Genomic DNA, 24154 nt, shown 5'->3' with positions numbered 1-24154 from the left:
GATGTCAAGTATCAGGACGTAAGCATTAAATTTTTCTTGTTCTTTTCTATATAAATATATATATATGTTTATTATTGTATTATTCGAAATAAATCTACGTTTCTATGAATATTGATTTTTTTTTTTTTTTTTTTTTTTTTTTTTTGCGGCCCGCCTAAAGTTAAACCTTGTTTGTTTGGCCCAAGTGTACCTATGAGTTTGACATCCCTGATTTAGAGAACGAAACTTTTATTCAGAACTCATTAATCAACTTTTTAAGGCTTTAAGGCTTTAAGGCTTAAAACGCTTTTCCCTTGGCAAGTTCTGTTTGAAGCGTTAAACAGAGGAGATTAATAAATTGTTATTTTGTTTTGTTTTATATGATGTTCTGTAAAAAAGGTTTTAAGTTTCTCTTTACTCATATTAATTTTCAGTTAAGATAACGTATTTGAAAGTTTCTTTAAATTTAAATGTACTCAGTTTGTAATTCCTTACCTAGAAAAGAAATGGTTACACCTTCATGTAGAAGGAACAAAAATTTTCAATTTAGTTACGACATTTCCTTTTTGATTCATATATATATATGTAATGTTTTCAGTTATTCCATCACATCGTGGGCGAATGGTGAGGCTATTCCATTATACGTTCTGGCAGATGGTTGACGAAGCTGGGATGATTGAAGTACGGAGAAAAATGACGACTCAGGACTTTTCACTTTTAACAGCAAGCATATCTTTATTTTAATTTATAGCAGATGACTTTTTCCAGATGAAGTTAATCAAATAACTTATTCAGTAATTGAACTATTAGATACGACTGACTTTAAACTTTAATACGTCATAACGTTCTAACAAAGAAAGAGGAGCATAACGGAAGCGTTAGCAGGACGAAGGCGAGAAGGCATCTGTCTAGGAGAACTTATGACTCAGCATTTATATGAATGGTTATGTAACAGAGTAGCTTCTAGAAAAATGTAGAAAAACTTATGACGCAGCATTTATATGAGGAGGTTATGTAATAGGCGTGAATGTTCTAGCAGGTACTTGGTTAGGGGACGATCCTGAATTGCAGAAAAGTAATTAAAGGTTGCTGTTTCGCAAAGAGCAAAGCCATTGTATTTTTTTTTTTTTAATATATTTTACATCTTCCCCCCGTCAAAAAGAGAGGCCGGGGTGAGAAAAGCATTAGTACAGGAGAGCAGCAAAAGTATGAGAAAAGACATGAAAACATCCAGAACATAGAGTACAAGCTTTAACTATGGCCTAATATTAATATTACAATTAAGCCGGTAAGGATAGTTTCCTGCAGCCTGAAACCTCAATAAAAATTTAATTCAGCTCTTCAAATCATCGTTTTGTGATAAATCCAAGATAATGTGAAAGAAGTGAATCATCAAATTTGTTTTTTCAGTGTTTAAAAAATAACAGATCATTCTTCTGCTGTGGTGTTTTGCAAGTGCTTAAAAAAAAAAAAAAAAAAAAAAAAAAAAAAAAAAAAAAAATCACGCGTAGTGTTTACAGATTGAAAGTGATCTCTCGATAAATTGAGAAGTTCGAATGCCTAGTGAAAAGGAAATCATCAGTGAATTACCGTTTAGGAATTAAGCATTACAGCGGGTTCAAGGTCGATCTGAGTTAGTGTTTGCAAGTATGTGCGACAGAAAATTATTTGCACTTCCGCTTTTTCAACAGCTCAAAAATTGTTACATTCGTGTGACTCTAACTCAGGAACTAAATCATTTAATATGTTGCGAATTCCATAGTTTTCATTTCAATTTTGGTTAAAATTTCTGCAATTTGTTTTGAGAAAATCTGAAATTCTTGTTCATTAATGTTTCTGATTTTTCATAATTATGTGTGAGCAAATTAAGTAACGAATTTTAATCTATTTAAATTATTCATAGGGAAGGATATTAAGATAAGTTTTTATGTTTTTGAAATTTTGTTGAGACTTTTAAATACGAATTTTATAATTATTCTAAAAATAAAGATGTTAAAAATAAGTAAAATTATTACAGATACGTAATATGAAATTATGGTAAATGCATGTTAAAATTTATGGGTTATTGTGTGTTAAGTACAGTATGATGAGGGTGTACTTGTTCCTTCAACAGAGGCCTGTAATTACCTCTGTACAGTTGTTCCCTTCACCCTCTTCAAGTAAGATAATGTCGGAGGCTCTCATTTGAGTGTGTGTAATTTTTTTTATATTATTATTATTATTATTATTTTATTATGGAATGTATTAGTGCAGTTCTCAAAGGCCAGTTACCTTAATGCAAGGAACGGAGGCCTTTTCAAGTAACTGCCTAGGCACCCTGGGCCACCAGTGCATAGAACACACTGGTTAGCTCAAGAGGACAGCCCTACTGATGGATATGGTTTGTTTAGAAGTATTGCGAGGCCTCCCAGTTGGTAAAATACAGGAATTGTAAATGAAAGATGATAACAGTGAAACCATAAATTCTGAAAATCTTAATCCTATTATTTATGATGTTAAATTATAACTTATCAGTATAAAAATAAGTATCATAAATATTTATGTGCATTGCATTTAATTATAAGTAATGATTATGTAAAAGTTTATTTTGTGAGATTCTGTAATAACAAGAACCTTCCCTGAAGAATTATGATTATGTGAACTCTCAAACAAAAAGACTTTTGGACTGAAATGCTGAAAAATTCAATAGGACTCTAAAAATTAAAAATTTATTTAAAAAAAATTTATATTTATAAATTATACTTTTATAGAATCAAAATTTTATGATTTATGTTTTTCTTTTTTATTTGCTAGTGCTTTAACTCTTTCTCTTTAAAAAAGCTTCTCTGTCGCTACGCCTTTTTCTTTTTGAAGGGGGGAATATGTAAGATAAAAAGATAAAATTATATGAATCAGAATAACTAAAAACATTAATTCTTCCTCTTTATTCTAAAATCGTAATAACTTCTCTGCATTGCGTCATTTCTAGATCACTCTATGGCCCGCGCAACTCTGATGACGTAATAATTAAGAACTGAAACTGACCTTGTAAACCAAAACTTTTCTCTTCACGTACTTCCATCTTGCATAACTACGCACTTCAGCTTTTGCTCTGTGTTGTGCTAAGATGTAATTTCGCTGGCTTGCTTTCTATCTCAACAATATCAAAAATGTAAATCTTTTGTGGAAAGGCACGACTAGAGTGCCAAGTGATTGTGGCCACAAATATCAATTGGAAATAAAAATGGAATTAAAACTGCCTCGACTGCCAAGTTCTTTAAATACTACGCAATCAAAATTCTTCTTCAATATGGATCTAATCACGCATCGACAGTGTTCTGTCTTTTCCTTTTCCTGTGCTTTTAATATTACATATATATATATATATATATGTATGCATATATGTAACTTCTAATTGCTTTTACTTGTTAACCGTTTATATACAATAAACCCTATATTACATCAATACATTTACATTAATGAACATTATATTACATTACTAAACACTGCATATTTAAGATAAATTTTCTTTGATAATTTTATACCTTGTTCCATTATATAGCGATATATAAATATATATAATTTAAGGAGTACATAGTAATTAATACCTATAAAAACAAAAACTGAATCAATTCATTTCACTTTTCAGTATTATTAACTTCACTCTTAAGAATTTTCTGCAATCTGGTTTGCTTTATTTGATACTAGACGCTACGCGGCCCAGCCTTCGCCTAGTTTTTAAATGTACCGGAGAAATGCCCAAACATTAAATTTAAAAACTGCACAAAATTTTACTCTGCAGAATAACTTTATCAAAAAAAAAAAAAAAAAAAAAAAAAAAAAAAAAAAAAAAAAAAACCACAAATTTCGATATAAATGTATTACATATAAAAAAAAATTACAATGAAATAAACAATATTTCTTAATACAATATTAATTATCCTAAGAAATAAATTAACCAACTTCCCTCGACTTGCCTTCTGTCGACAAACGTTCAGTATTCAAGAGAAACATTAAATTTAAAAACTGCACAGAATTATAGTCCTTATTTTTCCGAGTGACAACAATGGCTACAGTGATATATCAGGAACAATGGCTGCATGCCATTGTTGCTGTTGAATTATCGATTTGATGAGATTTCATCAAAAAACATAAAATAAAAGAAATCTCATTCGAATTTTGAAAATATCGCTTCGAGGTGCACTGGCTCTTGTCTAGATGCACCCCTATATACCAAATTTCGTAGCCCTGGGTCTATTAGCTTATGCGCAGCACGAATGAAAGACACACACACACGGGCAGACTCTTATATATATATATGTGTGTGTGTGTGTGTGTTGTGTGATTTTGGCAGTTGTGATGAAGCTTGGCATCAAAGTTCAGGCATGGTTTTTGCAGAGTGGTAAGGCTAATCCAAATGAAGAGGCAAGTTGATTTACACTCATGTCCATAAATTAAGGATAATGCAAAATCAGGCAAAGGAAGAGTTAGAAGCAAAACAAATTTGACATATTTGTAAAGCTTATTTATTAAACAAAAGGTAAAGAGCAAAAAAAGATGCTATATGTTTGATATTATTAAAAAAATTAGCGATTTTTTCTCCCTGGAGCAAATTACCAAAAAAAAAAAAAAAAAAACCCTATTTAATAAAAACCAATATTACATGGTTGGTATGATTGTTAATACATTGTATGTCTCCCAGACGATGCAATACAGTCCGTACAACGCCTAGGCATGCTGAGTATCAAATTATCGATCTGATCTTAGGAGATATTACACCACTCAAAAAGCAATGCTCTCCGAAGTTCCGGTAGACATGTAGGAGGAGGTTGACGGGCTGCAACTCGTCGGCCCAGCATCTCCCACACGTGCTCTACCAACACCTCCTTATAGAAGGAAGCCGGGACACTGAAGCGAGGGGAAGCTCTGACGTCACAGGTAGTCGTCTCTGACTCACCTCGCTCCTTCAAACAAAATCAAAGCCCCGTAGTTGAGCCAAGAGCGACGAACGTGGAGCGGTTATTTGCGTTAGCGACAGAGTTTTTATATTGTCTCGTGCTTTTTTTATATATTGTCTCGTGCTTTTATAATTTCATACGATGCCTCATAAATGTGCTGTAGCCACATGTCGTGGTAATTATAAAAACGGACCAAAAGTGGCTGTATTCAAGTTTCCAAATGAGACTGAACTCCGGATGAAATGGATAAGGAGTCTACGAAGAAAAGATGGCTTTCAACCTACTAAACATACCAGAGTAAGTTCAATTTTACTGCATTTTTTATGTTTTGTATCTTTACATTTTTTATTACTTTTATTGATAGGTATGTGATGTTTATGCTTACGATATTAGATTTTGATCTGTGGGTAAGAAGATTTATGTTTGAAAGATTTTAATCTTGCCTGTTTTAATCATTTCAAAAAAATATTTTCCTTCAAAGTTTTATGAATGAAATAAAGTTCCATATAACAGGAATAATTCTAAATTTAGTAGTTACATAAATGCCAATAATTTGTAAATGCTTTCTAGTATACTGTGCAGGCAGATTCTGTAGTTATTCCAAATTTATCATAATTTATATGACAAGGAACTACTAAGTAATCATAATAGGTTTCATTTTAAAATTTTTGTAATGATATATGAAAGTTTTGTATGATGTATTCAAGGTAATTATTTGTATTTGGTAACCAGTGTTTGTTGTAAACAATTATCTCAAATATATAATTTTCTTTAAATGTAAATAAAGCTGTAATCATTATGATGAGCATTCCAGATTTTACAAATTACTTAAATTATACACGTAATTGAAATGATATTACTGGTTTTTTAATTCGTATTTATGTATCAAATTATTTATTTAAATCATAGGGCTTATTGACTTCTGTTACTAAATATTAACATCCATCTAACTTTTGTACTCACAACAAGTTGATTTTTGAATATTTCCTTTTATAGGTATGTGAATTACATTTTCGATCAGATGAAATAATACGAGAAATCGAAATGTATGATGAGAAATCAGCGAAGTTAATTAAAGCCCCAATTTCTAGGCCACGTTTGAAAAAAGGATGCATACCTTCTCAGTTCCCTGATGGCCCATCCTACATGTCATCAAATTCTGTATCGAGAATGTCACCAGAAAAGAAGAAAGCTCGTTTAGAAGAGGAGACCTGGAGAAAGCGATAGAAGAAAGTTTGAAAATGAAAGAACGGTATGATAATGAACGATCATTTGAAAGTTTAATTGAATTCAATAATTGCCTAGAACATCAGATTTTAGAAACATTTTGGACAACTGTACATACTGAAAATTCAACTATGTTACTTGATATTTTAAGTGACCCAGCTCCAGAAATTCAGAAATCGGTAGTAATAAATGAGGATTTAACAGTATGTGTTTATATTAAAAACATCGCTATAAAATCTATTGGTAAATTTGTTTTCCCTCTAAAAATTAGTAATGTAAATATGTTTCTAGAAGTACTAAAGGAAGTTGAAAGTCTGTCTCATAACTTACAAAATGAAGAATATATTAAGAATTCTATACAAATTGTGGATGATATGCTTTCAGAATTGAAAAGAGTGTTACCTGAAAAAGAAACTGAACTGAACTTCCTTTCAGAGCAAGTAAATAAACTAAATGTAAAGAAAGAGAAGTATCGATATACTCCAGATTTACTTATTTTTTGCAGTTTGTTAAACTCGATCTCACCGCATGCATACAAGTTTTTACGACATTCAGGTTACATTTCTATTCCCCATCCACGTACTATTCGTAGAATTTGTTCAATGTTTCCTCTTAATCCTATTACTGAGCAATTTAATGATGACTTTTTAGGATATGTTAAACAAAGATGCAAGGATTTAGAAGAAAATGATAAAACTGTAATTATTATGATGGATGAAGTGCATTTAAATTCATGTTTCGATTTTAAAGTTATGTTTTTATGTGGCCACTACTTTTATCATTTGGGTATAATTTTGGTGTTAACATGATAAAATACTTTATCAAAGTAACAGTTATATGTTTCAAAATGCTTACAAAATGTTATGTATATAATAACTGCCACTGTTATACTGGTAATGGGTCATTATACTTTTGTTGATATGGACAGATATTGACTGTTTTACATTCAGATGACTTGAAATATTGAAGAAGGCATGTCCTTTTTTTAATTTCTCATCGCGTAAAAAAGTGTCTCGGTTTGTGTTTTAGTGCGGCCACTACTTTTATCATTTGGATATAAGTTTGGTGTTAACATATGGTAAAATGCTTTCTCCTGATAAAAGTGATATGTTTCAGCATGGGTACAAAATGATATGTATATAATAACTGCCACTGTTATACTGGTAATGGGTCATTATACTTTTGTTGATATGGACAGATACTGACTGTTTAACATTCAGATGACTTGAAATATTGAAGAAGGCATTTCCTTGCCTTTAAATTGTCATTGCGTAAAAAGGTGTCTCGGTTTGTGTTTTAGCGCAGCCACTACTTTTATCATTTGGATATAAGTTTGGTGTTGACATATGGTAAAATGCTTTCTCCTGATAAAAGTTATGTTTCAGCATGCTTACCGAATGATATGTATATAATAACTGCCACTGTTATACTGGTAATGGGTCATTATAATTTTGTTGATATGAACATATACTGACTGTTTTATATTTAGATGACTTGAAATATTGAAGAAGGCATGTCCTTTTTTTAATTTGTCATCGCGTAAAAAAGTATCTCGGTTTGTGTTTTAGTGCGGCCACTACTTTTATCATTTGGGTATAAGTTTGGTGTTGACATATGGTAAAATGCTTTCTCCTGATAAAAGTGATGTTTCAGCATGCTTACCGAATGATATGTATATAATAACTGCCACTGTTATACTGGTAATGGGTCATTATAATTTTGTTGATATGAACATATACTGACTGTTTTATATTTAGATGACTTGAAATATTGAAGAAGGCATGTCCTTTTTACTTCCTTGTACGAAGTAAAAAGGAAGTATTGTAATCGCGAAAAGTTTCAGGCAGCATATTTCACCGAAAATATCCATTTTGACCGCTATCGAATGCAATTTAACGATGTTTTTGCACCATATCTGTACGTAAGGACAGAATAAAATACTCTTTTCCTTCAAAAAAATTATAAAACTGCTTAAAAAAACTTAAACTAAAATTAATTCTGAAGAGAATTTTTCGTGGCTTCTGTACGAACGTATGTACGTACGTTCGTGCGTACGTACATATCTCACATAACTCAAAAACGAGTAGCCTCAGAACGTTGAAATTTTGTATATAGAACTGCTATAACATGTATATGTGCACCTCGTATTTTGGTTGCAATCGGCCACACCAAAAGTATATAAATATATTTATATATATATCCACTCTATGACTTGAAATATTGAAGAAGGAATTTCCTTGCCTTTAATTTGTCATCGCATAAAAATGTGTGTGGGTTATGTTTTAAGTGGCCACTACTCTTATCATTTTGATATAATTTTTGTGTTAACATATGGTAAAATGTTTTATCGAGGTAACAGTTATATGTTTCCAGCATGATTAGAAAATTGTATGTTTATAATAGCTGCTGCTATTATACTGGGAATGGGTCATTATAATTTTGTTCATATGGACATGCACTGACTGTTTTATATTCAGAGCACTTGAAAGATGATAATATTGAAAAATTCATTTTCGTGCTGTTGAGTGTTTGCTGCATAAAATGGTATCTGGGTTGTATTTAAATGGCTACCACTTAATGTTTAGTAAGTGGTTATCATTTGGTGTTAACATACTGTAAAATGCTTTCTCATGATAAAAGTTGTGTTTCAGCATGCTTACTAATGACAAGTTTATGGTAACTGCTGCTTTTATACTGAGAATGGGTCATTATAATTTATATTTTTTATATGGGCATGTACTGACTGTTTTACACTTAAAAATATTGAAAAATTCATTTCCTTGTCTTTAATTTGTTGTTGTGTAAAAAAGGGTCTATGTTGTGTCTTTAAGTGGCCACAACTTATATCATTTGAGTATAATTTTCATGTTACCATATGATAAATTACTTTATCAAGATAACAGTTATGTGTTTCAGCATGGCGACAAAATAACAGGTTTGTAATAACTCCTACTATTATTCTGGGAATTGGCTGAATAAAGGGTGTCTCTGATTAGGAGCACTCATTTCACAAACCTGTGATTTTCATGTGCATTTTGAAATTACCGGTGTCCCATAATTAAGACTGGTGGCTTTCTGGACAAATCATTTTGATATATTCTTTGCTTAAATTAAACAAGCCTGATAGCGAGTAACTTAGAAGATCACGATTTTAGCTTGGAAAAATTACAACAAAATTGTGTTGCATGTAGTGACCAGATACTTTCAAATTTGGATACTGGTGCATAGGTAAAACATTTTTATTATTTTCTATATTTGAAACATTAACTGATAATCACTTCCTTTACACAACATCAATAAATGTTTTTACATATACTGGTGATGCTGACATCCATTTGCTGTTGAATGTATCTTTATATGCTTCATAAATAATAATAGCCATCGTATAAAATTTAATATCATTTGTGCACCTGAAGTGTTTTAAATGGTAATGGACGGTCTTCTCAAGTGTTTGCCCGATATTTATCCATATTATGGCAGTATCGTAATACATTTTGAAACTATTAATTGGCTGTTGTAAAAAGTTAATAACGGTGTTTGTAATTGCCAGACAAAATGGGTTGAAATTTAAAGAATAGAAACTTGAACTTGCAGTATCAAAATTTAAATATTAAGGTCACATAGTCTCATCTTATTGTTTCTGATGGGACCCAATTAATATAGAAGCAGTTTTGAAATTTTCACACCTGTTAATAAATAAGAATTGATGAGATTTCTTAGTATGGCAATATGCTTAATGAGATTTCTGCTTCAATTTTTACAAGAAAGTTTGAATAATTTATTGATAAAAAGAGATCAGCTGGTTTTAACTTATTTGTATGTTATAACTTAGGTGTTGTGTTGTGTTGTTATGCTGACTGCTTGCATAAAATTGTAAATAAAATTTTTTTTATTTTTCACTTGTGAATCTTTATTTTTAAGTTCAGCTATATAACTAACACAATACAGTTAAGTACATATACAACTAATATTATTGGTTCTACAGATTTAAGCAATAATTTTAAATTGCACATTGAATTATTTGCTAAGCAAACCTCTGATATACTAATTTATTTGAAACTTGCAAGACACATAGCATATTATAGACAAAATTTAGTGCATTTTTATACCATTTTCTTTTAAAGACAAATTACTGATTGGAAGAAAAATGAAATGATAAGTAATAGTTTGTATGCAGATAATTTGGGTTTTTTTCATAAATATTAGAAAAATATAAAGCAATATTAAATTATGAGGGAAAAGTCAGAAATTCCTTTTCTGAGTTAGTATGGCTGATTTTTAACTTTTTAAATGCTGCTGTGAAACCTACAAGGAAGTATAATTCATTAAAGTCAAGAAATAAGAAACAAAAAATTCTTAAATTTATGTCAAATTTTATTGTGTTAAATTTTGAAGTAATTAAATTATTCATTATATATAATTGAATCTCTGAATAAAATCCCACCCAAGTATCTATATCAAATAGTGAAATCAACGTTAAGTACGGCACTAGCGCGCAGCCTGTTTTGTTTCGTTGCTCTCTCGGGGTTTCGACATAGACGACTACGCGTGACGTCACAATCCAGTGTCCCGGCTTCCTTCTATAAGGAGGTGTTGGCTCTACTGGATTCAAGTCCGGTGAGAATGCTGGCCAGTCCATACGGGTGATATCCTCCGACTGAAGGCATTCACTTACGACGTTTGCACGGTGAGGACGGGGTTTGTCATCCATAAACTTAAATTGTGCGCCCATGGCTCCCCGAAACAACCGTACATGTTGTTCCAGAATGACATCCTGATAGATTTGGCTTGTGGTTCCAATTTGAACATGCAGGTCAGTTCTGGAACCCAGAATATTTCCACCCCAAACCAGCACTCCTGCACCACCGAAACGGTGTCCTTCAATGATGTTTTCTTGGTGGTAACGGGTACCCGGAGCTCTCCATATGAAAGTCTGGCGAGAATCAGACTGCAAGCTAAACCTGGACTCGTCGGAAAACATCACACAAGCCCACTGTTTGCGGTGTCCACAATGCATGCTCTCTACTCCAGGCTAATTGCAGGCGACAGTGAGTTGCAGTAAGTGGAACGCATCTGACAGGTCTACGAGCATGTAGACCAGGGATGTCAAACTCATAGGTACACTTGGGCCAAACAAACAAGGTTTAACTTTAGGCGGGCCGTAAAAAAAATCAATATTCATCGAAATGTAGATTTATTTCGAATAATACAATAATAAACATATATATATATTTATATAGAAAAGAACAAGAAAAATTTAATGTTTACGTCCTGATACTTGACATCTCTTCTTTGCTATTATCTTTCCTATTTCGGGAGAAATTTTGATTGCAGTGATAACTTTCAATGCTGACCCAAGGTGAGCATCATTAATACGGTTTCTAATAGGAAACTTATTACCTTTCATGACTGAGAATAACTGCTCGCACCGATAAGTGCTACCAAACATGGAAATAATTTCATATGCGAATTTTCGAGTATTTTCAAATCTGGCTGGTAAATATTTGTAAAATTCACGCACGCCCACTTCAATGAATTTTGCTTTCAAATTTGAGCTGCATTGAATCTCGATCACCTCCATTTGCATATGGCTCGGTACTGAGTCAATACTTATTGAGAAAATCGAACAAAAAAAAAAAAATTGTCTTCGAGGGAACTAAAATCATTAAACCTCGTTTCAAATTCAGTTGTTAAATTTGCAATTTTTTCTGCGTATTTTTGATACGAACAAGTATCATCTAAACTTGATTTGTTCATGCTGCACGTCGGGAAGTGCGTCAAATCTTCATTTTTAAGTTGTTTTTCCCAAAGAACTAGTTGACATTTGAATGCTTTAATTATGTCAAACATGTTCGTAATGATATATGATCTTTTCCTTGTAACGATAAATTTAAATCGGTTAAGTGTTTGGTTATATCAACCAAGAAAGATAAATCTTGTATCCATATTGGATCGTAAAACAAACTTACGTCTTGAATTTTCGTTTTTAAAAACTGACATATTTCTTCTTTCAAATCCCAGAATTGTTTGAGAATCTTGGAGCAAGATAACCAACGTACCTCGGTATAGTAGGACAAACCCGAATATTCACTATCTAACTCAATTAAGAAAGCAGTGAATTGATGCTGATTTAAACCTCGAGATCTTATAAAATTTATAACTTTTTTTATATATGACAAAACATTCTCCATATTTATTACTTTCGTGCATAGAACTTCTTGATGTATAATACAATGCGTATGATGAATGTTTGAACCGTGAATTTCACTAAGTTTTTTTCTTAGTAATGCTACGAAGCCCTTGTTTTTCCCGGTCATTGATGGAGCGCCATCTGTAGCTACAGAATTTAATTTTGCCAAAGGTAGATTGTATTTCTGCAGAAGTCCAAAAACACAAGTAAATATATCTTCTCCTGTGGTAGTACCAGGCATCGGTATTAGTTCCAGTAATTCCTCAAAAGTGTTAAAATTCTTGTCACAAGAACGAAGAAACACTGCTAATTGAGCTTTGCCACTAATGTCCGTGCTCTCGCCACAGGCAATGGAGAAACTTTCGAAACTCGAGGATTTTGCCTTGATCTGATCACTTAAATTCGCGGCTAAATCAGTAACTCTTTCCGCAACTGTATTTCGAGACAATGAAATTCATTGAAATGCCTTCACATTTCCAGGACAAACAATTTCTCCACTTAGCTTTCACTAGGCACTCCACATTTAGCTTTCACTAGGCACTCCACATTTAGCTTTCACTAGGCATTCCTTGATGAAATCACCGTCAGTAAAAGGCTTCGAATGTTTAGCTATCAACTCGGACAAGACGTAGTTTGCATGTACCGCCGCTTCACTTTCTTGCAATACTTTACTAAACATGGACTGTTGCTTTTTCACTCCTAACTTGAGCTCTTTCAACTTTTCTTCTGTCATTAATCCTTCGTAATTGTTATATTTGGATTTGTGTTGTTCGTAATGATGTTTAATATTATATAACTTTGGTATATTAATAGTATTATTACATATCAAGCAGATTATTTTATCTTTTATTTCACAGCAAAAATATTCTAATTCCGATTTTACTTGGAATATTCTATGTTCGTCAGCGATTTTTCGTTTAATTTTACTACCACTTGGTTTTGATATAGACATACTGAATACAAAGGGCTGGAATAAGTTAAAAAGTTAACAAAAATTTCTTCTTTCCACAAGAGATAAATCAAAATGCTGAAATATTTCTTCAAAAATATTCTAACAATATCACAAAAGGTCAAACGTTTAGCAAAAATCAATTCAAAACAGAGAAACTAATTCTATCTCACAGCGAAATTGCTACAAATCAATCACAGCATTAAGTAAACAAACAGGTCGCTAGAACTACAGCTACTACTGAGATGAGTTGTTTGTTCTCGGCTTTTATAAGCTTTATAATTAATTTCTCGAATACACTGGAAACATCTATAAATATCTGGATTTTTGTGGATGGCAACAGCAGTTACGAGATATTTATTTATTAGGTATTAAATGCACGCGCTGTTCTATTTTTAACCTTCCAACGCAGCTGTCTTTTCAAAAATCGTCTGCGTGCTAAGGCAACATGAAGCAAATCTAATTACAATTCTAAATAAAAAAGAACTAAATAAATAAGTAACTATGAAATCCGTAACAATATGAATTAAGTAAAAATTAATAATAAAGCAAAGTGCATGCACATGCATGCACCAGTATATCGTACAAAACTATGATTGGAAAACTGAGACCATGAGTTCGGCTACATTCGGCTATCGGGGGATGCGTACAAGTTCTGAGTGCACGTGTCCCCCAAAAGCCGAAGGTAGCTGAACACAAGCTACTCACACGCATTTGTAATTTAAGTAGTGTGTGTGTCAGCTCGCTGTTAGTAATCTAACAACACTGAATAAATTATTGTTAATTACTTAGCAGTAAACATTTCATTTTTTTCTTCGTCGATATGTTATTTTATTATTATATATTATTATTTGCCGATATATTGGCCGGGCCGCAAAAATATTTGTTGTGGGACGCATGCGGCACGCGGTCCGCGAGTTTGACATCCTCGATATAAACTAATCTGCTCTAAGCGTCTGTACACAGTCTGCCTTGAAATTGTCGTACCAGTGGCTGAAGAGAGCTGACGAGACAGGTCTGAGGCTGTGCTCCGCCTGTTTCTTTTGGCAGTAACTGCCAAATACCGGTTCTCATTCGGCGTTGTAACTCTGAGGCGACCTGTGCTGTAACGTCTACTCACATTACCATCATCTTGGAATCGTTGCCAAAGCCTGGAGATGACACTCTGGGCAATTCCAAGTTCGTCTGATACTTCCAGTTGGGTCGCCCACATTCCTGACGGCCGATAATTCTACCACGTAAAAAATCATCCAAATGCGTCCTTTGTGTCATAACTATTTGGTTATTGAACCGAAATGCTTATAAAGCCCTGCGAACAATTTTACTTCTTTGCCTGTATTCCTTATATATCACTCTCGTCATTGTGACGTACCATCGGTGTCATCTGGTTACTTCCTGAAATTTGCATATGATTCTTGAAGATGTGTGTAGTGATTTTACAGGTGATATATTTATTTTAGAGTTTGATTTACGCGTGACTCCGAATTATCCTTAATTTATGGACATGAGTGTAGTTTTTCAAAACAGATTTCACTTCACCCAGAGAAGTTCTGGATATAATGAAAAGATTGAAAAATATAAAGGCCCCTGGGTACGATGATATTACTAATGTAGCGATCAAGAACTTACCCATCAATGCCATAACTAAGTGTACAAGTATATTAAACGTTTGTTTACAGAATTCTTATTTTCCCACCAAATGGAAAACGGCGAAAATCATTGTTATTCTAAAGCCAGGCAAAGACATTACTAAGCCCGATGGTTATCGACCAATCAGTTTACTCCCTGGATTAAGGAAAATTTACGAGGGAATTATACTCAAAAGAATGGAGCCGTACCTTGAAAGGTTGCCACCAGAGCAATTTGGTTTTAGGAAGGGTCTCTCGATTACAAAGCAATTCAGAATTTATCGGATCTGCAATTCATAACAATGAGAAAGTATCCTTACTCATGCTAGACGTGGCGAAGGCATTCGACCGCGTCTGGCATGAGGGCTTTATTTTTAAACTCATTTGCAAAAACTTCAGCAGAGAAATGACCCTCCTGATTTATTCTTTAATCAAAAATAGAAAGAAAGTTTTTTGTGAACATTGGTCAAGACACCTCAGATCAAGAAAGATTGAATGCGGGAGTAGCCCAAGGCTCAATTCTTGGGCCTATACTCTATCTCTTTTATGTTGCTGATTTTCCGATGCCTTTGACAGGTATTAATATTTATATTGGTTGTTATGCCGACGATACGGCTATTGCTGTGAAGTCATTGAGCCCAGTCATAGCTGTCAACAGATTACAGAAAATGATACCGCACATAGAACACTGGTGTACGAAATGGAGGATCGCCATTAATGCTTCAAATTCGAATCTCCTTATTATCAGTAAAAGAACTTCCATAACACTGATCGGTGTCAAACTCAAGTTATTTAACATGGAAATCCCTATTGTGAAGAAAGGAAATTATCTTGGAGTTATCTTGAATCACAACTTCACCTGGACGGAGCACATTAAAAATGTCAAAAATTTATTGCAGTAATGAAAAATCTCATGTCTCTACTAGGTAAATTCTCCAAACTTGATTTACTGCGTAAAAGACACCTTTATACGAATATAGTCCGTCTAATTTTTACGTATGCCTCCCCTGCTTGGGTGGCAATTTCTAATAAAGTTTTGAATAAGCTTCAAATAATACAAAATAAGTTCCTCAGACTTATTATGAACGCCCACTTCTATGTTTCAAATGACACACTTCACCGTGACCTTAAATTGAAAGAGTCAAGACTTTTCTCCACAAAGTTAATGAAAATTTCTTTAACAAGGCTTTAAACTGCCCGCACATGGATAATTTCAAGGTTTTCGATTACATCGTACTCGCAGAAGAACGAAATATCAGGCGCTATTTGCAGCCCACATTTGCGATTCTAACTTCCCTACGTAGTTGATGCAGCTTGTATATAGTATACACATGCTTTTTATCATATTTTCTCTGTATTATATATTTAATTGTAGTCGTGTATTTGTATTTGTATTCGTATCTTATTATGTTCTATCTGTTTATCTCACAAGCAGTCATGATGTGCTTCACACCAACACTTGCCTCTCCTGGTCTGCAGCTTTAGCTTGGATTTGATTTTTCTGCCTTGTGACAAGTGGCCACCCCCTTTTCTTACCATCTTGGACCTCTTCTTCATCGGTTCGGACTCTTCCATGTCAGGCGCCCTTCGGGCATATGCGTCAGGACCCGGAAACATGGCGAGTCCTCAGCGATAGTCCGGCAATATCGGTATGGATTGGATTGGACTCGAAGAGAGAACATTCCTGTTTAGAACTATGGGCATGTTGGCCTGCTAAGAACGATCATTCCTCGTGTATAAATGCGTTAGAGCATTTTTCCTGTAACAAAATTCTGAAATTACGGGACTAAATATACCCAAGTCCCATATTGTCAAGATATGCAACTGCTAAGGTTTTTATCTTATTCAAATTCGTGTTATTGTTAAAACTTGAGTTAGAAGTTCATTATAACCCTGTGTCACAACCCAGGGTTTGCGTAGCGGTTTCGGCCACTACACCACAGCAGTAGTATTAAAATTGGTGGCAGCATTTAGGGATTGTTCCTAAGAGTAAATTTAGGAACGGACTTTTCACCTGTGGACTTAAGTTAACATCGTGCGTTGTTTTCCGTACATCTCGTCGTGTGAGTGTTCCGGATCGTTGAATGGAAATTCCAGAAAAGGCAGTATTGTAAAAGATTTTATGTGAGCAGTCAAGACTTACTTCTCTGCACAAGAACGATGTAATTTTGCGTGCAAGGACAGTTCGCGTGGTGAAGCTTCTTCAGAAAGTGACAGTGTGTCAGAAGGGAACGCCGGAGAGTGATCTAGTGCCGCAAAGAAGTGAAATTTCTCGAAAGAGTTGGAGTATCCAAGTTAGTACCAGGAGAGTCATCGAAGACGTCTTCAAATTGGTGAGTACCATATTTGTGATTTTGGAGACGTTATGCCAGTTATTCGAGACTATGTTGATTTTGGATATAGCTCTGTTATTGGAGATCAAAAGTTTTTCTTGTAGTTATTGAAAGTTATTCTTGTGGTTATCTTTGCTAATTGGAATTTAAATGTTGTTCTATTGTTCTAGTAACTGCTTAAATTGTATGAAGTATTGTAACGGTATGCTTTAGAAAAAATTATTTTTTAAATCAGTTTGATGTTAGAGGACAATATTTATATAGTTGAGATAGTGGAGGAAAAATTTGCATCTTATTTAGTATTTGTGATTTATGTTTTGTATGTATGCATAGATGAATTAGTTAGAGATCATTAAGTGTTGTAAGGAAATTAGTGTTCAGAATTATTGGGGTATTCCTCAGTTTTGGAAAAATAGACCTGTTGTTAATTTAGAAGTCAAACAACAAAAATCAGCGTTATATTTTCAAATTTTCACAGGATTAGTTTCGATGGTTTTACCGAACCATCCTCCTCAGCTGCAGAAGGGCATATGGAACAAACAACAACCTGTTATTGTTTTTGCATATTGGGATAGGTTATTTTGCTTTAGTTTTCCATAATGGATGAGTTTATGAGGAAATTTACTAAAGCTCTGCTATCGGAGTTAGTGGAGGAGTTTGATACAAATCTGTCTCAGGCCAATAAAGTAAGAGAAATTAGGCAGGCCATTCTTAATGCCGAGGACTATGAAGAGGAAGCGACGAAAGAATTCGCGGCAAGAATTTGGGCTGCGGCTGAGCAGAAAAAAGCAGACGAAATAGCCGAAAAAGAGAGAGTAGAGAGGGGACGTGAACGTGAACAGGAGAGAGCAGAACGGGAAAGTGAACAAGAGAGAGCAGATCGAGAATGGGAACGTGAGCGAGTTCTTGAATTGGAAAAGTTAAAACTGATGAACGTAGATGAGCTTTGCTTCTACGGCTTCGACAGTTGAACAACCTAGAGAGAAAGGGGTTAATTTGAAATATCTAGTACCGCGTTTTGAACCGAATAATATCGATATTTCATTATTCTTTATGCTATTTGAGAAACAGGCTCAAACGGAGAACATTAATGAGATCAACTGGGTCTCGCAATTAATTCTTTTATTACCTCATGATGAAGCGCAGTTAACAGTAAAAGAACCAGCGAATAAAGGGGACGATTATCAGCATGTTAAGAAATTACTCATGCATAGATTCAAGCTGAGTTCTTTGGCTCTAAAAACAAAGTTTGAAGAACCTTCTAGATAGAAAAAACGGAATGTTATGGCTGGATTTATTGTATGAATTGAGATTAAGATTAAGATTACTGGCGTGCTCCCCACCCACCTGATCACGAAGTGATCTTATGATCTTAAAGGGGCACCCATAAAACCAAAAGTAACTAACCAAGAAAAATATATGTTAGTATAAGAGAACAAAAAACAAGGAAAAGTACATATATAAGGACAACACAAACACAAAATACTACCAAAAAAACAACGCATTGAATTGACAGGGCACCACACATAAAAACTAAGAATTAAAACCCCTTAAATCCCGAGTGTAATTAAAAATTTAAATTAAAACTCCTAAAAATTACTGCACCACCAAAGTGCCCACCAAAGTAAATCCCTCAAACTAAAATGCTATCAACTTGCCTATTATTATTAACAAAGCACATTAGAATTCTTGAAAAATGTTTAAAATGTTTAAAATTCAAATCTGTTTAAAATCAATCTGGTGAATAACCTAGGAATTGTATGATTTGAGAGTGCATTTAGAGAATTGGTTGGGTTCGGTGGAAGTTCAAGATTTTGAAAGTCTTAAGGACTTAGGTTCACCGAGCAAATTAAGCGGCGAGTCCCTCCAGAAATAAAAGAACACTACTTAGACAATTGGGAAGAATTTAAAACAGCTTCTATTTTAGCAGAGAATACGACAGGTATGAGGCTTTGAGAAGAAATACGAGGAGGTTAGAACAGAGAGCGAAGTTCAAGAAGCCATTTGAGAAAGTTAGAGAGTGGTATGTAAATTCCAATGGTAATTATAATCAGAAAAGTAGTGGTCATCAAAGAATTAAATCGGAGGAGCATAGAAAAGTGGAGGATTCTAAAAACGAGCCGGTTTTCAATTAAGCGAGGTTCAAGAAACAGCGAAAAATAAAGTGTTACCAATGTGGAATGACGGGCATATCCGACCTAACTGTGCTTCGCTGGAAAAGAATAAGGCTAATCTGGTGAATAATCTGGGAACGAAGAGTATATTGAAGTGTTTTGAGCCGTATTTCAAGAAAGCAGTAATTAATGGTGTAGAGAGAGAATATCTAAGAGATACTGGAGCTGGAATATATCTGTGTAACAGTACTTGGATTAATACTAGTGACTTTGTTTGGGTGAAACAGCCTTTGGACACAGAATGTAAATGTTTACCTTTGGCGAAAGTCACCATTGAAGGTGGTTTTGGTGTGGTCAGCACAAAGGCAGCGGTTACTCCGGTAGAGTTACATAAAGAGTACTATTTGTTAGGACATAAATTTGCACAGTTGATAGAGGAAATTAGGGAACGACCGGTTCTCTTAAATGCTGCGGAAACTCGTAGTCAGGCGCATGCGCGCAGGAGTTTAGAGAGAGCGAGCGCAGAAGACTTACATTCCAGATCGGAAGAGGAGGAAGAGATAGAAAGTGTAAGTGTTGTGAATAATGATTTTTCTGAAGAAGGGAAGTTACAAGTAATACGGAGGACTCTATTTAAATTTCAGTCATCAGTTCAGAAGAAAGGTCTATCCTTGCGAATGGTTCACCAGCAGAATTCTCGGAAGCACAAAAAACATGCGCTAGTTTACTTGCCCTCTGGAAGAAAGGGAAAAAGAGTTTATAATTGTAAAGGACAGATTACTCAGAGTGGCAGGTTCTAAAAAAGGGGAAGATAAGCTTTAGCTGTGTGTGCCTCTCGTTTTGAGGAAAGGGATCTTGAAGTTATGCCACGAGGAAATATCTGGTTATTTAGGTGTAACAAAAACCAAGGATAGAGTTTTGACACACTATTTCTGGCCAAACTGTTACCAGGAAATTGAAGAATTTGTGAGGACGTGCGATATTTGTCAGCGTGTAGGTCACACTAGGGATAAAAAGGAAGCCCCAATGAAGATTGTGCCAGTTATATCAAAAGTGTACAGCAGATTAAATATTGACGCAGTAGGACCTCTGATGCCTAGTTCACGTGAAAATAAATACTTAATTCCGTCAATCTGTGTTGCTTCCAAATATCCAGATGTCATTCCTGTACAGAATTTAAGCTCTAAAAGTGTGATTCAAGCCTTGATGTAAATCTTTTCTAAATCAGGTTACCCTAAGGACATTCAGTGTGATTTGGGTAGATCGCTTACCAGTGAACTTATATCTGAGTTTTTTATTAAGTTCGGAATTAATTTGTATCATTTTTCGGTGTGCCAAAGCAGTTTTGTTGAAAGGTATCATTCCATACGGAAAAGGGTATTGTAGGCTTGGTGCTTAGAAAACGGAAAAATAACTAGTGTAATTTCCGAGACCAACTATACTGTAGGAATTCCAGGCAAACATAGTACTGACACCATTTGTCATGCCAATTTGATTGAACTTTATCATCATTGCCCTGAATTTGTAAATCTCATGATGGAGGATATCGAGGGAGAAGCTGATATTCCTTTTCTTTTGGCTGATTCAACGCAGATTGATTCTAGGAAAATGATAGTTGTCGTAAAAGGTTTTTGTAGCGTTTTGGAATTATACTTTTGTAGATTCAAAATTGTTTGCATCGTATGTTTCATTTTCAAGATGGTTAGAATTAAATGGTTCATCTTAAGTATTAGCATTTTATAAAACTTGAGGAATATACTTTGTATGAGGCAGACATTAGGAGTAATTTAAATTATTTTTGTTGTATTCTTATTTTTATGTTTATCTGTCTCAGCGTGATGTTATCTAGAAATAAGTGAAGGTTAAAGTAACTGGCTTCTCTATTATCACTTAAATGGTTACCACTTTTGTTCTGAAAGTTGTGAAAAGTACTTCGAATTTTCCTTTTCATAGTCTAGGAAAATTATTCCTATGTGGGGAGGAGTTATGATAAGGTGGCATAAAGGTTCTTTGTCTAGGTTGCGGGATTCCAGAGTGCAATAGTTTCATATCTATGGTGAAAACCTATGCCTTTGTTAACTATTCCGGTTGCAGCCTCGAAGGTCGTTCCAGTGGACAAAGAAGTAAAAGAATTCTTTTCATCAGGGTCAGGATATGGACACTTTGTTAGGTATGAGTGAAAGAATCTCCCCCCCCCGCAGTAGTTCAGCGCAAGTAAACACAAGGAGATATACAAAGTGTTTTCCTGAGAAGGGAGGAGAACCTTTCTGTTTAGAGCTGTGGGCATGTTGGCCTGCTAAGAACGATCATTCCTCATGTATAAATGCGTTAGAGCATTTTTCCTGTAACAAAATTCTGAAATTACGGGACTAAATATACCCAAGTCCCATATTGTCAAGATATGCAACTGTTAATGTTTTCCTCTTATTCAAATTAGTGTTATTATTAAAACTTGAGTTAGAAGTTCATTTCAACCCTGTATCACAACTCAGGGTTTGCGTAGCGGTTTCGGGTACTACACCACAAGGGCAACGCAGGGCGACGTCCAGATGAGTTTATCTTCCAACAGTTGAGCCAAATCTTTTCCGATGATGGTAATATTGGCTGTATCGATGGTCATATTGCCAAGAACTTCATTGATATGTCCCATGATGAAGAGTCCATTAATGCCGCCACTCACTGCTGAAATCTGAAAGGCTTTAAAATGGGCCTTATCATTATCTTTCAACCTCCGCTCCACGAGATGGCTACTAATTTGTTTCTTGAACCCTTGCTGGGGAGCGGTCTTTCTCTCCGTTCCTTGGGGTGTTCTGCCGTTTCTCCGTAAATAGCCTTCATTACCGCAGTTCCAGTACAGGGTAGGTTTCTTGTCTCTCTTATTTCAGCTCAAGGCATTGAACTGTTTGGTTAAATCATCTAGACGAGGATTTACTTGATCCACTAGCTCTTGGACTTAAGCAGCTCTGATCGAGTGGCGGTCTTTACGAGCTGCTTGCTGGGCTGTCTCGAATTTCATGACGTACATTAAATCCTTGACATCTGCTATTCGCAGGTCTTTCTACATCTCAGGACGCCGGATGCCAACGATGAAATACTGCAAGGACAAGATTTCCCTTGTTTCGGTCGGACACTTCGAGAAGGCGAAATGAGACAGACTTTTAATATCCATTGCAAACTTCTGGATTTTTTTCTATAGCTCCAATCCGCTGGATAGTACTTCGAAGTCTGATCTTCTGGTTTTCGGAAAGAGTTCGAAGGATATCCGCTGCGTCTGCTGTCACAGAAGCCGGCGAGATGGCAGGTGTTAGCTTGGGAATCACATCCATTTGCGTCCGTCGTTATAGAAAATTGTCTCATATACTTGCCAAGAAGTCTTACAATCATATGCGAATAGCTTTAGGACGACATATGCCCGAATTTAAAGGCGTTAGAGATATGACAGCTGTCGTTATTTACTTTCTGAAACAGTCAGTTTCTTTGGCGACAACAGCAGAATGTCTGTCTGTTGTTCAACTGCAGAGACGCTTTCTTGAAGTTCTTCAACTTTATCTTCAACCGTGTCCATTCTGCCTCGAATTTTGTTTTCTATTATGACAGTAATTTCCCTTTCCCTCTTGACCTTGTAATTCCTTTTAACCAGCTTTCATCACTCTTTTAACGGAGTTGACGGCTTCTCCCATCTTTTTCGGCCCGCAAATAATAGATTCGTAATAGATTGAATGCACACAGGTCAGAAGCTAGGTTCATAAAATTTATTTTATCAAAAATTTATTTATTTTATTTATTTGATAAAATTTATTTTATCAAATTTATTTTGAGCGAAATGCCTTACTGTATTTTTTATTTTGCTCATAAATGTTTAAAAATTGCATTATATAATTTATGAATATGCATTTACAATGTGTAAAATGTGATTTTGTGTCTGACCTACGAATCTGTGTATTGCAACCTATTTTTCCGTGGTAAAAATGATAAAAGATGATAGGCCTGCGTGTTCTAACTATATAAGATCGAGAACGTAATTCTTAACTAAAAGGAAAAAATGAAGTTTTAAGTTAAACATACGAATCACTTTCTTTCTCTATAATTTATAAAAACGCACATTTACTCCAAACACATAGCCAAATTTCTAACTCACTCTGTAGTAGCTACAAAGGAAATACAAAGCAGAGGTGGAGAGAGAATGTTGGGCTGATGAAAGAAATTTCGCTAAATATTTGTTTAAATTTTTGTTTTCTTTTTTTTCAAGTATGATTATGTGTTGAACTTCGGAAAAAATCTGCCATTTATATCAGAGTAGATTAAGAAGTTTGATATTTATTTCGTTCTCGGAAACAATTACTTATCGAAATTAACTCAACTGCTTTATCAGTTATTACTTTCTTCGATCTAGAGCAAAAGTATTTTTTAACTCTTTTGAACAATAAATTAAATACCATGCTTGTATCAGCTGATCTTTTCACATCACATGTCTTTTTGTGTCATAATGATATAACGCTTATTCCATGGCAGATGACCATTTTAAATTATCACCTGGAGTAATATCACTTTAGTAAATTGCTTTTATTTCCTTTTACTGCGTGTTTCCGAGAGCTAAACAAACTTTACAAAGGTCGAGACAAATATGTCAGCATTTGGGAAAATTTGTTTTCAAGCATAATCTACTTCAAATATCGATATCAAGAAACACAGCTTGATAATCACTGCAAACTTTTAGAAATTTGTTACTTTGACCTATAATTATTGAATAAGGATTAGCAATAGATGCGTTGTAACAGAATGGTAATAACAAAATTT

General features: G+C 34.4%; 1 protein-coding gene across 1 annotated transcript; it reads left to right on the top strand.

The window, feature by feature from the left end:
• The first annotated feature begins 4865 nt into the window (after positions 1-4865).
• LOC146993473 (uncharacterized) lies at positions 4866-6268 on the top strand. Its single transcript, XM_085808411.1, has 2 exons — positions 4866-5213; positions 5913-6268. Exons 1-2 carry the CDS (start codon positions 5058-5060, stop codon positions 6141-6143), a joined length of 387 nt encoding a protein of 128 aa, XP_085664537.1. The 5' UTR covers positions 4866-5057; the 3' UTR covers positions 6144-6268.
• The last annotated feature ends 17886 nt before the right edge of the window (positions 6269-24154 follow it).

The sequence above is a fragment of the Stegodyphus dumicola genome, chromosome X1 (assembly GCF_044657685.1).
Source record: "Stegodyphus dumicola isolate Sdum_Otavi_A_Nest chromosome X1, ASM4465768v1".
Lineage (NCBI taxonomy): Eukaryota > Metazoa > Arthropoda > Arachnida > Araneae > Eresidae > Stegodyphus > Stegodyphus dumicola.
Note: the sequence above shows the minus strand (reverse complement) of the source record. Positions and strands in the feature narration are given on the sequence as shown.

Bases quoted from the DNA above. Each gene is read 5' to 3' on its own strand.
- LOC146993473 (XM_085808411.1), top strand. From the start codon at position 5,058: ATGCCTCATAAATGTGCTGTAGCCACATGTCGTGGTAATTATAAAAAC. The intron at 5,214-5,912 runs GTAAGTTCAATT...TTCCTTTTATAG, and splicing joins AACCTACTAAACATACCAGA to GTATGTGAATTACATTTTCG.